Below are 21928 nucleotides of genomic sequence, written 5' to 3'. Positions count from 1 at the left end.
TGGATGTAGTGAGGGGGGCAGCCTTTATTTAAAGACTTTTACTTCACTCTTGGTTTTCTATTAGAGGAAACACTTTAATCAGATGACAAAAGGTCAGACCCATAAAAATCAATGAGCTAATGTTACTTTGATCCTAGTTTGTTATCTAGTGCTTGGCAACTTGAGGAATTATCTGACTGGACAAAGACTTTTTCCAGCTGTGCACCACATTCCTGTAAATGGACATGCTGCTTGCAATGCCATGTGGGAGGAAGTATGTTACAAAGCATTCTTTATGTTTTAGACCTTTACTGTTTAGGACAACGTTGGTCCAACTAGTGGGCAATCTCAGCTCTTACTCTGAAAGTTCAGTCGCTGCTGTAAAGCTACACCTGGACCTTCCTGTCAGGTGTTTCCATACCACCTGGCTCACTGGCTGGCCACTCTTATGGCATGTTTATGGTAATATGTCTCATTTACAAGGTGACGGGGGGGAGACACATTTTTAGACATAAGCTGTAATGGCCGCCGTTTTCTTTGTGAGTATTTATTACACGGCGTGCTGCGGGGAAAAGCCTGTTCTAACGTTTGAGTCTAAGGTTTATTTTTTTGCTTCTCAACCGTAAATACTCTGCATCTTTCACGTGATTCCGTTTATTTTGAAAAGTCTCAACAGGATCTTGAGCTTTATTGTGAAAGGTTTATGTGGAAAATAAACAAGCTGACACGCCGTGGTTTTACCGTCGTTGTTGCTAACGACAACGCATAAAAACAGGCCCTTGTCCGTCCGTAGTGTGGTTGTATTAAATATAAGAGAAAGAGAGAACTTTAAGAAATGAATATAGCCACTACAGTGACCATCAGAACCATGAAAAAATATTGCCGTAAACAGTTTATTTTGCGACACCACAAAACAAACGATAGCGTAAAATGAAACGATAGATGTTTTTATATCGTCATCCGATATATATCGTTATATCGAACAGCCCTAATTCCCAGTTACTCTCCAAAAAGTTGATTCTGTTCATCTGGACGTAGCGTTTTGTGGGAGGAACGTTTCGTCACTCATCCAAGTGACTTCTTCAGTGGACGTTCCTCCACTCAACTTAAGCTTAAAACAGCAAACTCCCGAAAAACCACAAAGACATGACGAGGGTAAGTGTTAGACTGCGAGTATTTAAATGTGAGGTTTTCAAACATGATTTTTCACTTTCAAAACTTCAGCCGGAGACGAGAAAAACAAAAATCAAACCAAACACTTGATCTGTGCTCCATCTTTTATGCAGCTGTCCATGTTTGAATGTTTTATAACACCCATTACCCTTACACTTTAACTAAACCACTTTTTTGAGGAGATACTCACACCTAACCTGACCCACACTGTGATCCACATCCAGCTTCTGTGCAACACAGCCTTTTAAATGAGTGAGAGAAACATCAATAATTGATAAAACTGATGACGACACTGGCAGCAAATGAGCAAAACAAGAAGATTTACTTTAAGTATCCCATATTTGGAAAATAATTTTGTTAACAGTTGAAACAACAGTAAAATATAAAGTTTATGCATAATGAAAGTAATATGAAGAGTCAAATGTAGAGATAAAAGTTAATGAAGTCTTTTATTTGATCTTTCTCAGCCTGCAGTAAATTTTCTCTCATATTTGTTTGATCAGGAGACACAGGAAACTTATAAAGAGAGCTGAGCGACACAGCAAGAGTCATGACTGGCTTTGTGAGTAATTAATTTGACCAGAGCCGCCGCACCCAGACTCCACACGTCCATCACCTTTAATGAAAAGATTCTTGTGACATTTAGATCTTCCATTTATTTTCTACTTTCTGACAGCAGATGCTGTAGACTGCAGCGGGGGGAAAAAAATGGGGACACTGATCTCTTTTTCCCCCCCTTTACTGGAAGCAACAGCCACCAGAATATTTCATACCAATTGAGCAGCTGATTGAGACATTAAATCTAACCGCTGCACAGACACTGAGTGGCTTGGAGACGCAGCCTGACTGCCCTCAGCTGATGGGGCCTGTACCAAAAAGACAAAAATAAAAGAGTAGAAGAAAAGCATTCTGCCATTACCGTTTGTCACCCACTGACAAGCCCATTATTCTGTCCTCTCTGCTCTGCCACTGATCTGCTTTGCTGTCTGCTGGGTCTTTTCTGACCAATTACATCATCACTGCAGTCGCATCACTGCAGGAAGTCGACATGGTGGCGTTTACTTTGAATTAAAAAGTATAAATAGTGGCCTGCTTTTTATTTTTGTAGAACTTTGTATAAGTTTAACGGTTTAAAGTAAAAAAAATTGGTTTTATTAGAACTTGGATTTCAAGAAGCTTGCTGGGATGTCGGTTTTAGCTGCGCACCTGGGAGGACACCTCGAGCAGGTGGGCTGGTGACATTCACAGGTTATTTTAAGCGACTTTATTTCCTGGATTCTATGCATTTAAAAACAAAACAAAACAACTGTCTATTGCTCATCCTGGGCCGTTTGATCTCAGTAAATCAGATAACACAGGGTGTGGCAAGGTCTCACTATGGGTTCACCCAAAACCTTGGCTGAGAGTGACTCGTTAGGTAGAGGATCAATAGGGGTCCATGACCCTATTGGGGACACTCCCAATCTGGGACTCTCCACCAGACGCTCTCAGTACTGAAGAAACTTCTCGGATGAAACGTCTTCAAGAAACTTAAAGAAGTCCAGACGCTTTTTTCTTAGACTACGATGATCTGGATGACTGAGAACCTTCACAGACAACCCAAAGTTCTGTCTGCCTGTGTCCCTTTTCTTTGGGGAAGTGACTCGCCAGTTCAGAACCAGTAAACTTAATAACCTCAGACAAGTTTATGCTCAAGTTTGAAACTTTTTGCATATCTAAAACAGATCACATTAGGGTTGTGCAAATGGATGATGATTACGGGGACTGATAAAGGTCAGAGCGATCACCAAAAGCTCATTACTCAAATACTGTTTTCCTATTCCATCCATATGAAATTCATATTAGCCTACAGACAATATGCTTTTCTGCAGTTTCATGCCATCAAGTCTGAGCATGCACAACAGTTAACAGAAGCTTTTGATTAGGAGAAGAAACCAGCACCACAAACACCTGCTGGCGTAGCCGGCGATCCGTATGGACATATGTCACATATATCCATGTTTTGGGGTGTTGGATCATTAGAATTAACAGCTAAGGCTGCAGTCTTTAACCTACAAGTTTAGGAAAATACAGTTTCAATTTAAAGCCAAGGAAGTGCGTTCTACGACTTTCCACAACAAAATTAAACTTTAATAACACAAAGAGCTGTGAGAGATGAGCAGGCTTAAAAAGCTCTTCTGTCTTTTTAACGAGGATCCGTAAAGAGAAGGTGGAGGAAAATGCACTGCCCTGCTCATTTTAAGAGTACAGAGTTTACTGTGTGATGGCTGTGAGTTGCTATATTAGAAAATGTTAGCGACATTAGAGAACACTGTCACAGCTCAGAGTTAGAAAACTCTATTTAAATAATTTAATGGCGCAGACTACATCCACTTCAGATGACAAATGGAAAGCCTGAATCGGTCTCAGATCACACTGCCAGCCACTCTGCATGTTTGCATGAGAGAGACAGAGGGAAAGAGACCAATGTCAGAACTTGCCACATGTTCCCATTTTGTGTCTCTGCGTTATGGTCGAAGAGCACAGACTACATCTTTATAGCTTCATACTTGTCTCATTAAGAAATATCAAAGGAGATTAAGGTTACTTTCTGACATAAAATCAGAGCCGGTGGTTAGAATATTAGTTGCAATTAATGCGTTGCACTTGCATGCTTCCTCCAACCAGCTAATTTAAAGTCAACATCTCTGCCTGTACTGTAGTGCAGACTTGGGAGGAATTTATTGAAATGTCTGTCAACTAAATCTACTTCGAATATCGATGGTCCTGCAAAGAGCTCCTAAAACAGGGAGGTTTTATGTGTACAGATGTGGCCATAATCACCACTTACAAGATGAGTGCCAGGGATTAATGCACTAATTCAGTATCTGATCACATCTGAAACACAATCTCCTCTGAAATAATGTCTCCTCCTGCTCCTCAGTTACCATGTGAATAATGGACAGAAAAGTGTCTCTGCAGAACAATAAAACGGCTCAGTGAATCTCACCTTTGGCTTTATCATTTTATCTCAATATTATACAATTTGTGTGACCTTTGTCCACCAAAATCCTCTTCTGGGTCAGATTTTGTCAAGTTATTGATTTGATTTTTTATTGATTAGCATTCAAATATCTCAGTGAAGACAGAACAAAGATCTACCACAAAGCAAGAAAGCATGAGACAAGGCTAATCAAAAGGTATTGGCTGAAGCGTTTGCTTATTACGCCAACCCTTTTAACAAAAGATCTTTTTGCATGCAGCTCCTCAGGGCTCGAAGCAAAGACTAAAACAAAGCAAAAACAAAACAAACAAACAAACAAACAAACAAACAAGAAAAAAAACAAACAAAAAAAACCAAAACTTTCCATCACACAAGTAACTACATCAAAGCAAAAGAACCAAGAGTTTTGGTTTTTTTGCTCTTTTCATTCTTGATTTATATATTTTTCTAATACTCTATTTTTAAACATGTTTTTAAACAAGGAAAATGAACCACACCTTTTTAAATCACTGTCATAACTATTCCACAGGTTAACTCCTCTAACAGAAACACATCTCTGCTTTATATTTGTCCTTATCTTGTTTTTTTTTAAAGAAATCTGTTCCCCTTAAGTCATATTGACTCTCTCTGACTTTGAACAGCTTCTGAGTACTGGGGCAAAGCAAGTTATTTTGTGCTTTATAATTATCTGTGCCATTTTATATTCAACTAAATCATAAAATTTCAGGGTATTCAGATTAATAAACAAAATGTTAGTTGGTTCTATATAGTTTGATTGGTTTATAATTCTTATAGCTCTTTTTTGTAACTTGAAAATATGAAGAGTGTTCGTTTTATATGCATTAGCCCATATCTCCAGACAGTAAGTCATATATGGAAGCAACAGAGTACAATAAAGTGTGTATAATGATTTTTTGTTCAGGACATGCTTTGTTTTATAGAGAATATCGATGGTTTTTGACATTTTTGTTTTCACATGGTTTATATGAGACTTCCAACTCAGCTTATCATCAATTATCACTCCAAGAAATTTATTTTCGTACACTCTTTCAATTTCAATTCCATTAACCCTTATTTTAGATACATTTTTCATTTGTCTAGTGCCAAAAATAATCATTTTGTTTTCTTTATATTTAATGATAACTTATTTACATCAAACCAGTTTTTTAATATATTTAACTCCTTTTCCGCTGTAGTCAGAAGCTGTTCTAGGTTTTTACCTGAGCAGTACAGAGTGGTATCATCAGCAAACAATGCACATATTAACAGTTTGGAAACACTAGATATGTCATTTATATATAATATAAATAATTTAGGGCCCAGCACAGAGCCCTGAGGAACACAAGTTACCTTCAACTGCTTAGATTTTACATTATTGAATTCGACATATTGATATCTTTCATCCAGGTAACTTTTCATCCACTTGTATGCTAACCCTCTTATGCCATATCTCTCTAGTTTATTCATTAATATAGATCAATTGTATCAAACACCCTTTTTAAGTCTATAAAAACACCAACAGTATATTCCTTATTATCTATAGCATTAGATATCCCTTCTACAAGTTCCATCACTGCCATCGAAGTGGACCTTTTCACTCTAAAGCCATATTGGTTATCACTTAGGAGATTATGCTTCTCAATATATTTATTAAGTCTATATTAAGTCGTTATTATTTCTTGACTCTGGAATTTCTTTTGCTAAATTAAAGCCAACATTTACAAAAAAATCATTAAATTCATTTGCAATGTCTTTAGTTTTATCAAGCACAATATCTTTATCTTTTTTAAAATAACCTGGATAATTCTTATTTTTTGAGCCCTTTTTGATTATACTGTTTAATATCCTCCATGTTTCTTGTGTGTTACTTCTACTCCAATAATTTGTGCTAATATTCTTTCTTACTTGTTCTTATAATATTTACTAATCTATTTTTATATAACTTGTACTTTATTTCAGCATCTTTTGTCCTCTGTTTTATGAATCTCTTATATAGATTATTTTTCTTTTTACATGCATCTTCTATCCCCTTTGTGATCCATGGCTTATTTGATCTGTGATGCTTTCTAGTGATTTTCATTAAAGGACAATGTTTTTCATATAGTGAAATTACAGTTGATAAGAATGCATCATATGCACTATTTGAATCTTCATTTGCAAAAACCTCATTCCAATTGCGTTCCTTTAAGTCCACCTGGAGGGCAGTAATGACTCTTGTTGTTCTATGTCGTATCATATCAAATATTTGATTCTTTTGTTTAGTTTTAATCCCAAAATAATTTTGAAAATTTTAAATTTACGATCTAACTACAAAGTTAGATCGTAAAAATTGCAATATTTCTACCCGTTTATCCATTTAAATGTAGATCTGGCTGAAACTCTACGAGGTTTTCTGTCCCGTACAGTTTTCAGGAGATGAGTTTCTAATCCGGATTCTAGTCAGACACAGTTAAGGGCTAATCACTGCAAATTAAAATTCCTTTTATTTTTCAGTAGCATTAGGGAGGATCAATAACTGATCTAATATCTCATCTTGATCTTCAGGGCCCCTTCAGCATCAGACCACAGTCATTAGCTTGGGACACACACAGGCACCCTCTGAGGAGCACATTAAAGACAAGAGAAAAAGGCACACTCGCGCGCGCACACACACACAACTGAAGGACACTGGAGTTGTAATGCAATTATGAATTCGAAATGTTCCAGTGTTAATGCAGTTTAAACCGCTGCCTGTGGAGATCCATACTAACCTGATATCAGGACGTCTGACCGGAGACACACAGTGTGTGTGTGTGTGTGTGTGTGTGTGTGTGTGTGTGTGTGTGTGTGTGTGTGTGTGTGGGGCAAGGTTTTTCTGCGCAGTGTACCAGGAGCACGGAGAAAAGTCGTCGTACCATAGGCACGAGAAAAGTTGTCGTACCATAGGTACGAGAAGTGTGTGTGTGTGTGTGTGTGTGTGTGTGTGTGTGTGTGTGTGTGTGTGTGTGTGTGCATGTGTGATGGAGACTCAATAAATTCACAGTGGCGTTGTGGCAGTGTACGTCTGTACATCTGGTCTCATATGAGAGTGTGGTGTCTTGCATTAACAGTGACTGTGAGCATCAGTGTGTCAGTCCAATAAAGCCTGTTACTCCAAGTCTTCAACAGTTAAGCCCTCAAAGTAATTCAAATTACACCTGAAAGTCGACTTCTGGTGTCATAGTAAACAGCACGTGGTGGACAGCGTTGTTTATGATGAAACAGCCAACCATGCCGTTACTGTGCGGGTCAAATATAGACCGTTTATTTCTGTAACTACGTGTGGTTGGCAGTCAGAGCAGTTCCAGTTTCTTGAGCTTGTGCAAAAATACCAGCAGTAAAAATCTATTTCCCTTTTGAACTTCAGTTAAATTCTCTGCACAAACAGCCCCTCGCTCTTATTCGTCCATCCATTTTCTTCCACCTGGAGGCCAATTTCATTCACACCTATGGACAATTTAGAAACACCAACATGCATGACAGTGGGGGGGGAAGTCAGAGTCCCCATGTAGATATACAGGCCCACGGCAGGCCAGGGGATTCAAACCAAAGACCTCCTTGTTGTGAAACGACTGCACACATTAACTCTTGCAAACAGATAATGTTAATTTGGTAGTCGTCTTTGCTCTAGACATGAGCTGAGATGATAGAGATGAGTTGCTGTAAGTGAGTTTGGGCTTTTATAGAGCAGTGAAATGCACAAAATAAAAACTATTAAAGTCATTTAACCTGAGATCCATCAACATTACACTGCCTTTTATTTATTTTCCTGTGGTGGGAGGTCAGAGTCTGGACTGAGATGGCTCACAGACTAGCTTTGGCCTTTGGGTTGTATGTCGCTCATGTGAGTATATCTGAATCTAAAAGGTCTATTTCTCCACAGATGGTGGTTCCAGATTACTTTGGTTTTTTTCTCATCAGGGCACTGGAGAATTGCAAACTGGTCCAGTGAGCACCTGAATGCTGCCGGTTCGTGTCAGTGGTAGTAAATGTGGCCAGCGCTCCCCTGGTTTGAAAGTAACTCTCATTAGATGAAGTGTAGGAGTTGTGATATTTGGCCACGAACCTCCACAGTAGCTTTATTTTCATCAGAGCGTATTCTGGCTGCATATTACTGGAGTCACGCAGAGCTAAAGCAAATATACACTCACGCACACGTCAAGCGTCAGCGTGCTCAGTGTCTCATTGGGGTTAATTCTTTGCGTATAAAAACAAACATAAAACACGCCCACAGACCGCCAGCACTGATCAACTCAGTCCAACTCTTATTGAGAATCTGTTCCAAAGCACCAAATACAGCCAACGCTTCAGCTCCCACACAGTCGACAGACGCCAACAGACCGATGCAGCACCAACACATCCCTGAAAGACACTCCAGCAGGTCTGATCTTATTCATCTTTTTGTTCTAACTCTTTGCCCTCTGGTTTTGTTTCTCTCAGGTGAACTGAGTCTGGTCCCTCAGGTTATGTCAATTAAAGGTTATAGCAAAGCTTTTGGGGGAGCGCACAGGCAATGCTTGAATGGCTTTAGGTTTACTTCAAAGGTAACTGAAACAAAAACATACAGAATCAGTCAAATCAGACAAGAAGAGAAAAATTTGTGATTTTCCCCTAAAAGTTACACATTTATTAAACACGCAGCTTCACATAATTTCGCCTAAACAGATCAATCCAGAGCATCCACATGATTAATGCCCATGCCTCCTCCCACCAGAGGACTGCACAAACAGGAAGCTAATGAATATTCTGAATAGATTGCCGGGAATAAAATATAAATACATTTACCTACATTGACTGGCCCAATAAAACAATAGATATACCTGCCACCACACAGCTGAAGCTGTAATAAAACCTCTCCTGCAGCCACACAACTGGCCGTTGATTGGCTCCCTGGATGCAGAGGTGGGCCAACTGCCAAGAATCGCACTACATAATTCTTCTACTTCTACTCGTGGTTATCTGAGTGCCACGTGTCTCTCATATATTTTCACAGGTTATATAAAGAGACAAGAAATAAAGCAGAACTACATTACCCAGAATCACACGTGACCATACAAAGTGTTAGTGTTCAGGACATCACTGCTGCTAACATCACACACACTGAGCCATTAGAAAAATCACTGGTGTATAAATCAAACATGGAACAAACTCTGCTGTTACTATTCGAGGCCTCTGCTGACACGCATCCCGCCCGAGTTCACCAGCAGCAAGTTCGTGCTTGTAATTTAGGAATTAACGGACACACCCAGAATTAGGAGGAAAGTCACTGTGGTACGGGAGTTCAAGCCTCTGGAGGAAACATCCTCAGTAACACCAACACACACAACACAGTGAACCTGTCGGTTCACAGCTCGGTCACAGTCTGCCCCCTCGTGGACAAATTAAACACTACAGCTGCATCTTTGGATATTATGGCTAAAAAATGACTGCGTTGCACCTGCAGTCATTCCAGCCTTTGAATATTCTGAGCTTTTTGTTTCAATTTCAAGCATTTTGCATGTTCTGCAGAACAATGCATATACCTGAAGGCATTATTAGTTTCATTGTTGGTTCAGTTATAATGTGTGGTATTTGTCTGATAGATATCCCAGTGTCAGTAAACATGCACCAAAGCTCAGGCTTGTTTTCTTTAGTTTTGTAAGTGGCCATTAAAATCTCTGTTTTTATTTTGGTTTTGTTTGCACACATAGTTCAGCTCACTCAATTCTCTGTCATAATCCCGCTGGCCTGTCACAGAGGTAGAATATCACACAGTGCATGTCCATGAACACGGTTCTGAATGTCTTGATCTTATTATTCTAACCCTGCGTGCATGAAAGAGAGGGATGACGTGACGCTGATCCTGTCTGTTTAAAAATAATGCCAAAGCACGTCATCATCTGGTTCCTCTTACATGTTTTCCAGTAAACTGAGAGCTAATTTATCACTGCATTTATCAGGCACAGCTCCACAAATGTACGAGCACATTTCACTGTAGCTAAAAACACACTGAGGAGTGCAGAGCAAACACTTACCCAATTTAAATATTTAGATTTCAGCACTGAGAAGTCACTCGACTAATCTCCAATTCATTCTGCAGCGAGACAACCAGCTCCTCAAAGCCAAAAATCACAGAGAAGCAACACTACTACACTACTACTATTATACTACTACTACTACTACTACTACACTTTGTATAAAGTTAACTTTGATTACGATCAGAGGCCAGAATTTAGTTGATTTTGCAGCCCTCATCGATCACTTCAGCACGCATGTCATGTGTTTAGAGGGACTTACTTTTCATAGTGCCAGCATCTTCGTCATCATCATCGTCCTCGTCATCATTAGAGTTGATGACCATGGTGCCCAGCTGTGACTGCAAGGTTCCCGTGTCATCGTGTTCAATCATTGTTCCTGCGGAGCTTCCAAGAGAACTTCCTAAAGAACCGGCAGCCCGGATGGTTCCTGAGTCACCCGTACCTGCCCGAACCATCGTCCCCTGGTCAACCTCATCTTCATCCTGAAACACAGAGGCAGAGGGCAGCGTGATTTAATGCTCTCCAACGGCAGTTACAATATCCAGAAAGGACATGTTTATAAATATGAGGCTGTGTTTAGCTTTGGAAAGTTAGAAATCAAAAGCTCGTCAACTACAAAAACACTCGTAAGTTAACGTCTTCTTTTGTTGCAGTAACTTAAAAGCTGTAAATGCTATCCTATTGATATTTAAGTTGCTGAGTCTGTACCGAATTCTCATCGTCGTCTGCATCCTGCTCTCTTTGTTCTTCCTCCTGTCTCTTCAGTTTGATCTCCATGGCGTCTGTGATCAAAGCTCTGAGGATGGAATTGGGCTTGGCCGATTTAATAAACGGATGCTGTCGAGGAGAAAGACACGTAACGCTCAAACCAAACGTTTATGGGTTTTGACATTAGTTACAATTAGAAATGATCCATGAAAGCTAAAGCATGACCACAATAGCAAATATTACAGCAAATACTACGATTATGTAAAAAATACTACTATAATATGATGTATTAAACTGAAATTCCAGCCAGCAACAAAACAAAATAAAATGAATGGTTAAGTGAAGCTGTCCACTAAAAGACAATATCAAAAAAATAAAGCTCATTAATGTAAAAAAGAAAATATTCAAAAATCAAATCAAAAAAATTTTAAAATTTAAAATAAAAATACATTTGATTTGAAAAAGTTAAAGAGCAGGTCACACAATAAAACAGAAATAAAAATAATAAACAGATTAAAAAATGAGCACATTTTTTTTAATAGTTATTACCTCATTTACATAGTGTGGCTTTAATAATTAAAAATCTAATTTAAAGATATCTAAAGGTTTGAATGTTTTCTGATCACACGGTCATCCACGACACTCGGTCTGTTGTCAGTTACAGGATTGCTTCGTTACCTGTAACAGCTGTGTGGCCGTAGCTCTGTTTTCTGGGTTCTTCACTAAACACTGGCTGACAAAGTCCCGGAAGCCCGGAGACCACAGATCCGGGTTCCGAAAGGTTGGGGGAGGGTTTGTGGGAATCATGAAGATGGCCTGGAAGAGGAAACAGTTCAGCACACTGAAGGCAAAACCAGCTAACCATCACTGTTCAGCTAAATACAGTAATTTATGTCACACTCCTTCGTTTCCTCTCTTTGTCTTCTCTTACACACACATACAGCTGTTATTATTTACATACTAACATTTTTGGGGCTTACACACACAGTGCAAACACACTTGCACTGCTTTCTACTAGAGATGTAGAAAGCAGCTGGTATCTGTATTTGTATTTGTTGAGGGGGGAAAGTATTTGTACTTGTATTTGTATTCAAGTAAAATTCAAAAAAATTTGCGTTATACTTTTAATTAACGTAATAGAATTAAAGAATACTTGCACTATCCTTTATAATCATTATGGATATGCAATATTAGTTGATGTTTTTCCATAAATCCAGCAATGAACATGTAACAAGGAACGTCATTGAAAAGAAAATAACATAACAGCCATTACCTCATCAGTGGTCAAACCAACAACTGATAAAATACCATTATGAACATTATGAACCCACCACCACCCGTCCTGTTGGAGGAGACTGAACAGACAGCGAAACTGACTTGCAGGGGCAGAACATGGCTGTGATGATGAATTGGTGCTTGTGGGGGGGTTGGCAGACAGTGCCAGGAGAGGATGCTTTAAGTGCATGTGATTACGCATAACAGATGTTGACAGATGTTTGATATGTGTGCCTCTGCTGATCTGACTTTTGCACACATTACATATCACTTTGGTTTCATCTGCAGCACTGACTGAATGCTTCCACACAGAACTTGATCAAGTTGTTTTGGCTGGTGGAGGACCAAGAGGTGGCTCAGCAGCAGCCACACTCTTTTCTATTTTGTTGCCCAAATCCATGTGGGGAGTTTCAGCTAAGTTCATGCGTGACGGGAAGCTATGCTAAGGTTAATTAGGTATAGTAACTTAAACGTATCATATAACTCCCACAAGTGCATACAATTTGACACAACTACACAAGCATCGTTTTAACCTTTTAAACCAAACTTTAATGTTACTCTGTCAACAGCCTATTTTTAAATGACCGAGCTAACAAAGCTACGTAAACAGAGCGAACATGAGTTAAAGTTACCATTGAGAGCACTGACTGCAGTCGTCAGTAATGCAGCGTAATGGAATAATCTCTCAATCTTCGCAAAAGTTATAAACTGTCTCCGGAACCCAGTTAAGGTACAAAGAAATATATTCAACAAAAATAGTGACGCAGTTCAGCCTTTTTTCACTCAGCCGAGCCTCTCTGTCAGTCACCTCTTCCATTCACTCATCCGGTCGTGCACTGCGGTCTCATAAGGAAACTCAGCTTTTTGATATAAAGTTTTTCTTGTTCCCGAATACAAATATTTTTTCAAGTATTTGTTCAAAATAAGTATTCGTAAAAAACACGTGATTTGTGGACTATAACACGATCCGTACCCTCATTGGGTGTATGTCCGCGTAGGGTGGCTTGCCCTCAGCCATTTCTATAGCTGTTATTCCCAGAGACCAGATATCTGCCACACAGTTATATCCGATCTCCTGTATGACTTCTGGAGCCATCCAGAACGGCGTGCCGATGACAGTGTTTCGTTTCGCCATCGTGTCCTGATGAAGGATGAAGAGAAAATAACATAAAGTAAAGCATAGAAGGTTAAAGCTTCTACAACATTCAAAGGGCAGATAGCATCTTTATTCAGCTACTGGTGTTTAATTGTGTTTTCTTTCTATATTAAACCAGATATAACAAAACATTTAAAACACATCAAACATACATCATATGCATTTATAGTAGCAGATTGATTTCTCTTACTGTGAGCTGTCCAGCAACTCCAAAGTCGGCCAGTTTGGCCTGACCCTCCGAGTTCAGCAGGATGTTGCCTGCTTTGATGTCTCTGTGGATCTTCCTCATGAAGTGAAGATACTCCAGACCTTTCAGAGTGGACTGAAGGATGGTGACTATCTCCTCTTCTTTGAGCTACAAGGCAAACGCAAGTAACATTAATTAGATTCATGTATGCAAAGCAATGTTCAAACAAGACGTAGCACTGATGTGGAGGAGGCACATCTAAATATTCTTAAACTGAAACCGTAGAGATGCATCAGACTAACATTCATTTATCGAAAACCTTGAAGTCGTGCAGAAGCCTTACACACACGCTGTGCTCCATGCAAACTACATGTGAGTGAGTGTGTACGTGTGTGTCTGGGTGTTACATTACCGTCTTGTTACGTATTCGGATGATATCCGATACGGACCCAGCGCCACAATATTCCATGACGATCCACAGGTCTGTGTTTTTGAAGTAGCTGCCGTAGTAGCGCACCACGTGGGGACTGAACACAGGGACATGGGTGAGTCAGACCACATTCATCCATTTATTTCAGGATGTTTGAGATTCAATGTGTTGCTTTTATGCTCAGTCAGGCTACGATTCTCTCCCTGATGAAACTTATTTCCTAAAGTTGAGCTCAACATTAGCAGGAGACCTTATGAAACGGCCAGCTCACATCTGAGTTGTGGTGCAATCACACAGGGGTGAAGTGAATTTACAGACATCTGTGGTTAGTTTCAGAGTGTTTGTTCAAGTTTAGTTATTATTGTTTCAAAGTGTTTAGTGTTGTGCTAACTCACAATGGACTAAAACTACCACAGAACCTCTGAGGTTGATGAAATATTGTAATAGTTATTTTGTTACTACATGTAATACTTTACTGATCTCACTATTTTTCTAGTGGAAATCACAGTTTGTATTATCTGCAGATCAGCAGACAGAGTGCAGTAGTACAGCATCCCCAGGCCCTGATGAGGTTTGTGAGTCAAAGTGAAAGTGTCGCTCACGTTTGAAGAACACTCTGGAACTGCTGGTACTTTGTCTATTTATAGCTGCTGCAGCAATGAATGAAAAACCTCAGTAAACACTTTTATATGACAGACTCTGCAGGTCTGGTACACTTCCCAGTGAGAAACAGACCATAATAATGTGTTTCCCCTGGAGAATTATATAACAGTCAGTTGGTGTGGAGGTGGGGCTGTCACCTTATGGGAAAGCCCCCCCAGAAAAACTTAATGAAACTTTCTAAATGTTTCCGCAGAGGCTGAAATCACTTACTGTAAATGTTTCGAGTATCTGCTTCACTGCTTTTCAGCAATTTAACCAAACATCTACGCCCACACTTCTCTTACGGGGGACTTTTTTTAATCCAGTTTGAGGTCGTGTGTAATTACAGGGCGGAAGGACGTGTGCAAAAGATGAGCGGCAAAACGCTGACCACACAAAACACCAAGTCACACCAGTGATGCTCTTACTGCCTTTGGGTTTTTCTTATGTTTCATGGCACGGATCGAGTTCAGTAACGCATGTACCTGTTACACTGCTGCATGATGGAGATCTCCTTGATGATCTCTTGCAGATCAGACTCCACAGGAACTTGTTTGATGGCTACGATCTCCCCAGTTTCTTTATAATGAGCCTTAAATACGCAGCCGTAAGACCTGCAGGAACACAAAGAGAGGCTTAACATGTTCTTTCGGCTGTTAATGACTGAGATCAATGAGCAGATAGTTGTTATCTCCAAGTTTAACCAAACAGTATCGAGCCACACCCAAGAGTTGGTGAGGCTGCTCGATTATAACAGAATTTAAATGATTTTCATTAACTTAAACACAGACAGTTACTGAACTTATAAACTTCATTTTAACAGATTACATTTACTGAAAAAGGAGAGAAGCCTTTTTCTTTTTCAGTCTAAGGGATGCTCGTCTGTCCGTGCTGGCCTTTACAGCAGGATGTGTGAAGGTGCACAAAGCAGTAAAAAAGCAGAAGCTGTGAGCTCAGGTGCCTCGGAGGACCTGCATGACGGCCAGCAGGTGGGCAACAGCGGCCCTATATAAGTCATAATGTCCGAGTTCCCAGTCGGGTTTTTAAAAATGGAACGATCCCTCAAGCTGGATTTCCAACTCGGAAAGTCAGAGGAGCCCCACGAATCCTGAGTTAAGGATCCAACAGTGGATGGAAAATAGTCAAAGCTAATCTGTGCTTTATTAATATTGATCTGTGAATAGCTGTAACGTGCTAAGAAGCAACAAATCCTCTTTTTCCTGCTTTTCCAACCGTATTACTGGAACTCACTCAGCTCTGAGGTGAAAGACGCTGAGGGATCTAGAGACAAACGCACCTGTTAACGATCTTTCCACAGGTCTTCCTTCAGAAACCTTGTAACTTTTTCTTTCCCTAGATAAACTCTTTCTTTCAGTCATCTTGTACTGCGCTTAACTAGACAGCAAGTGAAAAGCACGTCTCTGTATAGGAGAGCGGTGGGCTTCATTTCTAACATTGGAAAAATATGAGAGGGTTGTAGCAAAACTGAATAGAAACTGTGAACCTTTTATCCTGATTATTTTGTTTTCACAATCGCTGGAAACCAAAATTCAAGTAACCGTCTAAGAAGAGGTCCTTCTTCTCTTTCTCCACTGAAAATAGCCCTCGGGGGGGTTCCCACATTTAAAGGTGTGGCCTCCCAAAAACTGTCTGCGAGTTCCTGCAGTGGAAAGACTTCACAGACACATTAATTAGTGACTGATGTCAATAGTAAACATCAGTGTACTATTCAATTTATTTCATTACTTTCCCACCAACAGTTTTTCTCACTTTGACAGATGAAGCAAGAGTGAGAAAAAGCTGTGATATGAGCATGAAAGAAAACGGGTATGAAAAAAATAGTTTCATTAAAGCCAGCGTTACTAATAAGACGTCTTTATTGCAAAAGTCGAGCAGCACCAAATGACTCTGATTAATTGCAGGATCATTAAGAAATGTCTGGAATCAGCTATGACGCGTGCAGGCGAGGAGTCAATCAACCGCTCGGAACAGGAAGCACATTGCCTCTTCATATCCTGTTTCTCAATGTTGACAGGCAACAGAGGAGGGCGGAGCCTGAAGTCTGACAGGAACAGAGATGAAATGAAGCAGAAAGAAGGACAGAGATACGGAGAGGACCAGGATGACTAACACAGTCCAGGATGACACATAAATACAGGCAAAGTGAAACTTTGCTCCTGTCAGGACCGAGGTGAGCCTCAGACTGTACGGCTACATGACTCACCCTTCACCCAGCTTCTCCAGGACATCAAAGACTTCCTCTGGCTGCTTGGTGAGACTGTCCTCGCTCAGCTTCTTCAGCTGTCTGCAGTGACAGAAAGAACAATTTTCAGGATTTTTGTTCGTGGTTTTTGGTTATTTGTCTCATCGTTTGCAGCACACGATCACAGCTTTTGTACACTACATGCCTCTAAAGCACTTTAGGACAACTCCTGCTGACCTAAACTGACACTCTGGCACTTTCACATTAAAAAAATATTGCAGTAATTAACACCTGAAAGTAAAAAAAAACAAAAAAACAATTGTAAACGCATTAATTTGGTGCAGGGTCTTTATTATTATTATTATTATTATTATTTTTTGTTCCATTTTCCACCCTCAAGATAAAAAAATGTTAAAAGCTTAACATTTCAAGGCCAACATTTTATGCAGTAATGAAAACAGTAAATACATTTTTTTCCTTCCAACAAAAGCATGTGTGTAATCTGAGAGAAGACTTTATTACTGAATTCAGCCTTCTTCTGAGTGCTGATCACGTTCATTCTCTCCTGAAACATTAAAATATCTCCACAACCTTTGAACTGAAGAGACAAAAATATCTCTACGCAAACAAAAATAGATGCAACATGTCCCAGATGCAGCTTGTGATGAGATATTTTTTTAGGATAACTGAAGGTCCTCTGCTCACAAGTCCATGGGAATAAAATAAAAATGCAATACTATGTTATAATAGCATTACTTCTACAGTTAGGCTAAGTAATGCTAATATAAGATAAGATAAGATAAGATAACCTTTATTAGTCCCACACGTGGGAAATTTGTTTTGTCACAGCAGGAAGTGGACAGTGCAAAAGTTATGAGGCAAAAATTAGAATACAATAAGAATAAATACAGTACACAACTGTACAGAATAGAATAAAATAAAATACTATATACAGTAGAATAAAATAAAATAAATATACAATAAGATAAAAATAGAATACAAATACAAATACTATATACAACTGAGTAAAAATACAACGATGACAGAAAGGATTATTGCACTTAGTGTTATTGCACATGTGTGGATGTGTGTGTTTGTTCAGTTAAAGTCTTTATTATGGAGTCTGACAGCAGTGGGGAGGAAAGACCTGCGAAATCTCTCCGTCCCACACCGTGGGTGCCGCAGTCTCCCACTGAAGGAGCTGCTCAGTGCTGTCACAGTCTGCTGCATGGGGTGGGAGATGTTGTCCATCAGGGATGACAGCTTAGCCGCCGTTCTCCTGTCACTCACCACCTCCACTGGGTCCAGAGGGCATCCTAGAACAGAGCTGGCCCTTCGGATCACCCTGTTCAGTCTCTTCCTGTCCCCAGCAGAGATGCTGCCGCCCCAGCAGACCACACCATAAAAGATAGCAGAAGCCACAACAGAGTCATAGAATTTCTTCAGGAGTGGGCCCTCCACCCCAAACGACCTGAGTCTCCGCAGCAGGTACAGCCTGCTCTGCCCTTTCCTGTAGAGGGCGTCTGAGTTATGAGTCCAGTCCAGTCTATTGTTCAGATGAACACCAAGGTACCTGTAGCTGTCCACAGCCTATGATCACGATATTATAAAGGGAACACCCAGACATGCAAGCTTTAGTATGAAATGTGGTCACTTAAATTTTTTTTAAAATTGGCATTAATTTACAAAAACAGGGTCACTTTGAACTCCTGCTGATAAGCAGATGAATACACCTACATATTAGGGGTGCAACGATACTCGTATTGATATTGAACTGTTCGATACAGTGCTTTCATTTCGGTACACATATGTATCGAACAATACAAAATTATTTATTTATTTTATCAACTTTTCTTCTGACGATGCTGTCTGTGTTGAGCGCTCAGTGAATCTGTGTTCGACTACTCCGCCTAGGCTGCACTGTCGAGCGCAGATCCACTGAGCGCAGCGCAAGCTAGCAAGACAGAAGCTAAGCTCGTTGCAACATGGCAAATTGAACCTCCCCCACCCTCATTCAGATCTGGCCTTTGGAATTATTTTGGTTTTCATGTGAAGTATGACCCTGAAGGTAAGCGCGTCATGGACTAAAGTAAAACAGTATGTTGGATGTGCCACGCAATGCTCAATTACATGGGTGGGAGCTAGCGCATAAGCGCAGTTAGCTCGTTAAGGTGTTGATGCCGTCCAGCCCCATACACGGGGCGATCGTGCGGTAGCTCGTTAACGGAGATTTGTTGTGGCGTTAACGTCATTTCAGATTAACGCTGACAGCACTAGTGGGAACACAACGAATATGACTGCACATTTACACCGACATCATCCTAGTGCAAAGACAAGTGGAGGCAGAAAAACAACAAGCACGCATGCTACAAACTTTAATATGTTTAATATGCTGCTGAGAATATAGCCCAGAAGAAGCGTATAGTATAGCTTTTATTTTGGAAAGAGCCATTTCTCTGTAATAAAGATGAGTGATTCCTCAATCAGATAGATTTTTTTTTTACTACTTTGTTGTTTCAACAACATTAAATTTAAAAACTGTACTTCTGAGTTAAAATATATATTTATAACTTAAATAAATGACAAATTAAACATTTTTTTGTATCGACAAAATACCGTGAATTTTGTGTATTGTTGCACCCCCAATCAATCAATCCTCTCTCTCTCTCTCTCTCTCTCTCTCCACAATTTATACTTTATATACAACAAAGTAGATTACTGATGTTCAACGAGCCTGAGGAGTGACTATCTTGTTTGACCTGATATAATTATGACAAAGAGTCTTTGTTACTCTAAGATTATAGATTTTCTAGTTATTTGTGGAGACATGAAAAGTTTATTTCTAGATTGTTAAGAGGCAATTAAACAGATCAAGTTCTGTAACAAGTTACTTTTTCTACAAGTACTTAGTACAGTAAGGGAAGTGTAAAAGACTCTTGAACAGGTCGGTTCTTTTTATTAATATTATTAGAAAAAAAAGCACAAAATAGTGGAGCAACATCGGTTAGCAGTAGATCGTTTTCGACTCAGAATCTTTTCTATTAACTAGAAGCTGTTGGGAATGTTATGATTTAAGTAATAATGATGGCCTTGACTCCGAGACTCTGAATCACAGCAGCTGTAAAACAGAGTGGCAGCTTCTGCTTGGGCAAATAAACTATGATTACTTTACTGCTGAGTAATAACAGGGAAAAAACTGTAGCTGGCTGCTGTGCTGAGACTTCAAGCGTATACCTGAACTTACCTGGACTGTATTTACACTTCTGTGAGAGAATTTAAATCCAACTCAGTGAGAGCAGGTCTCATTTATTCTAAAAACAACTGACCAAAGATCCAGCCGAGTCATATCCTGAATAATCTGCTGCCTCCTCTCTCGTTGTACTTGACTTGTGTTTGTCTAAATTTTGTGTTCTGAGTATTTGGATTAGTATTTATAGTATTTAATGATTATTATTGACGTCTGAGGGACACTGCAAAGCCAAAGCAATAAATGCTGTGTGTTGTTCCAGGGTCATACTGCATGCTTATCTCTGTAGAAATAAACATTCAAGTATAAATAAATAATTAATAATAAATAACACTAGTAGGGGTTAGTGCAGTTTGAGCCTCTTAGCGACTCTAAACAAAAAGGTTTATCTTATTTCTTTAGCCACAAATAACACTGACCGATTTCAAACGCTCAGCCCAACACAGCACTCAGATATGAACACATGAGGACTATTTCCATTTTAATCTGCTCTAGTTTGAATTGTGAGGCCTGATATTACAAATGGTGACTGTTATTGCATCTACAGAGTAAACAGAGATGTGTTTTATTGCACTTTTTATAAGTGTGCATTCATCAGTGGGATTACACAAAAACCTGACCGACAAACTTTATGCAAAGATAAGGACGTGTGACGTGTGACCAGAAGAAGTCTGGAGCAGATCAGAAGTGTGGAAATGATTTTTATGGTCTGAGCTCAAAAAACATCATACAAGATTTTTTTTATAAGAATAAAATCCAAAAACAAAACAGCAGAGATGGCAGAGAAGTCTTTACAACACAGAGAACATCTCTTTAAGAACATACTGAACGCTGAGAGCCGGTCTTTCTCTTGGTGTCTCAGGCAGCCTGATTTGTGAGTCTGTGCCTCTCTAAAGCCAGCAAACCACATTTTCTACCTCACACTGCCCAGCACAGCTCAGTAAGCCAAGCTGTCCAGTGTATCAGCGTCAAGCCACAAAAGAGAGAGTGAGAGCAAATCATTGAGATGCTAATCTACCACAGCAGCCCATGATCTGCTTTTCAAGTGAACTTCTAAAAACGCATGTGTGGATCTGCTGAGGCCAAAAGACCTGGACTCCTGTTCCTAAATTTAAAATCTTTTAACCTAAAATCTCCTTTCCTTGTATATGCTTCAAGTATGTCTATTTTTCCTCTAGAAATTCAGTCACAGTCCGACTGATCAGACTGATTTGTTCACTACCAACATCTGCTTATAATATTCTTCCATATTTATTAAAACACTGAGAAAGAAAACCTTGTGTTTACATTTTTTTAAAGCGGCTGGCAAGCAGCTGTGATGGTGATTAATGAAAACTTTCACACACGAGTGAAAGTTTTATCCCAAGTATCCCACAAATAAGAGGATGCTAACAAATACCAGCAGACATTACATATTAATAACATGAATAACAGACACCGTTAAAAACAATGAAAACGTTGTTTTATTAAAACAACGTGTATCAAATTGATCAAAGCAATGTTAAACAGGGGTGAATGTATTTGGCCCAAATGTTCCCTCTAATCTGTCAGCCACAACTCCGTCACACGTCTGCCTCGTGTGTGCCAGATGTCAAATGTGTGTTTTGACATTTAGACCACATGTGGCCGACCCGCTGCTCGGTGGAAGTCACATACAGCCTGTCTCCTGTCATTTGGGGCCACGTCAGGCTCAGGCAGATATTTGCTGGTATTCTTACTGAGACTGCCGGTTGGAAAATTTTTACATTTCGCCCAACCCTGGAGTCTACTCTGTATATTCAGTAAGTATATGTATTAATATACATATACTTAAGTATAAAATATGAAATGTATCATCGTACCCATCAGTAACATTACTGGACAGTGTTAATTTAAAAGCATAACACTAATATTTGTGTCTAAAAAGTGCT

At 39.6% G+C, this 21928-nt stretch overlaps 1 protein-coding gene across 2 annotated transcripts in view; it reads right to left on the bottom strand.

The window, feature by feature from the left end:
- Positions 1-21928, bottom strand: part of LOC146710351 (serine/threonine-protein kinase 4-like) — a 45048-nt gene that overhangs the window by 17585 nt on the left and 5535 nt on the right. For both annotated transcript variants that reach the window (XM_085457753.1, XM_085457752.1), the window contains exons 2-9: positions 16793-16873; positions 15054-15182; positions 13909-14023; positions 13500-13664; positions 13127-13294; positions 11557-11694; positions 10879-11007; positions 10430-10652 (exon numbers count right to left, since the gene is read on the bottom strand). In XM_085457753.1, coding sequence (XP_085313879.1) covers positions 10430-10652; positions 10879-11007; positions 11557-11694; positions 13127-13294; positions 13500-13664; positions 13909-14023; positions 15054-15182; positions 16793-16873 — 1148 coding nt within the window. The remainder of the gene's footprint in view (positions 1-10429; positions 10653-10878; positions 11008-11556; positions 11695-13126; positions 13295-13499; positions 13665-13908; positions 14024-15053; positions 15183-16792; positions 16874-21928) is intronic.

The sequence above is a fragment of the Copadichromis virginalis genome, linkage group LG5, assembly GCF_057382275.1.
Source record: "Copadichromis virginalis isolate Kocher_CV1m ecotype Utaka linkage group LG5, C_Virginalis_male_GT1.1, whole genome shotgun sequence".
In the NCBI taxonomy this organism is placed as follows: Eukaryota; Metazoa; Chordata; class Actinopteri; order Cichliformes; family Cichlidae; genus Copadichromis; species Copadichromis virginalis.
Note: the sequence above shows the minus strand (reverse complement) of the source record. Positions and strands in the feature narration are given on the sequence as shown.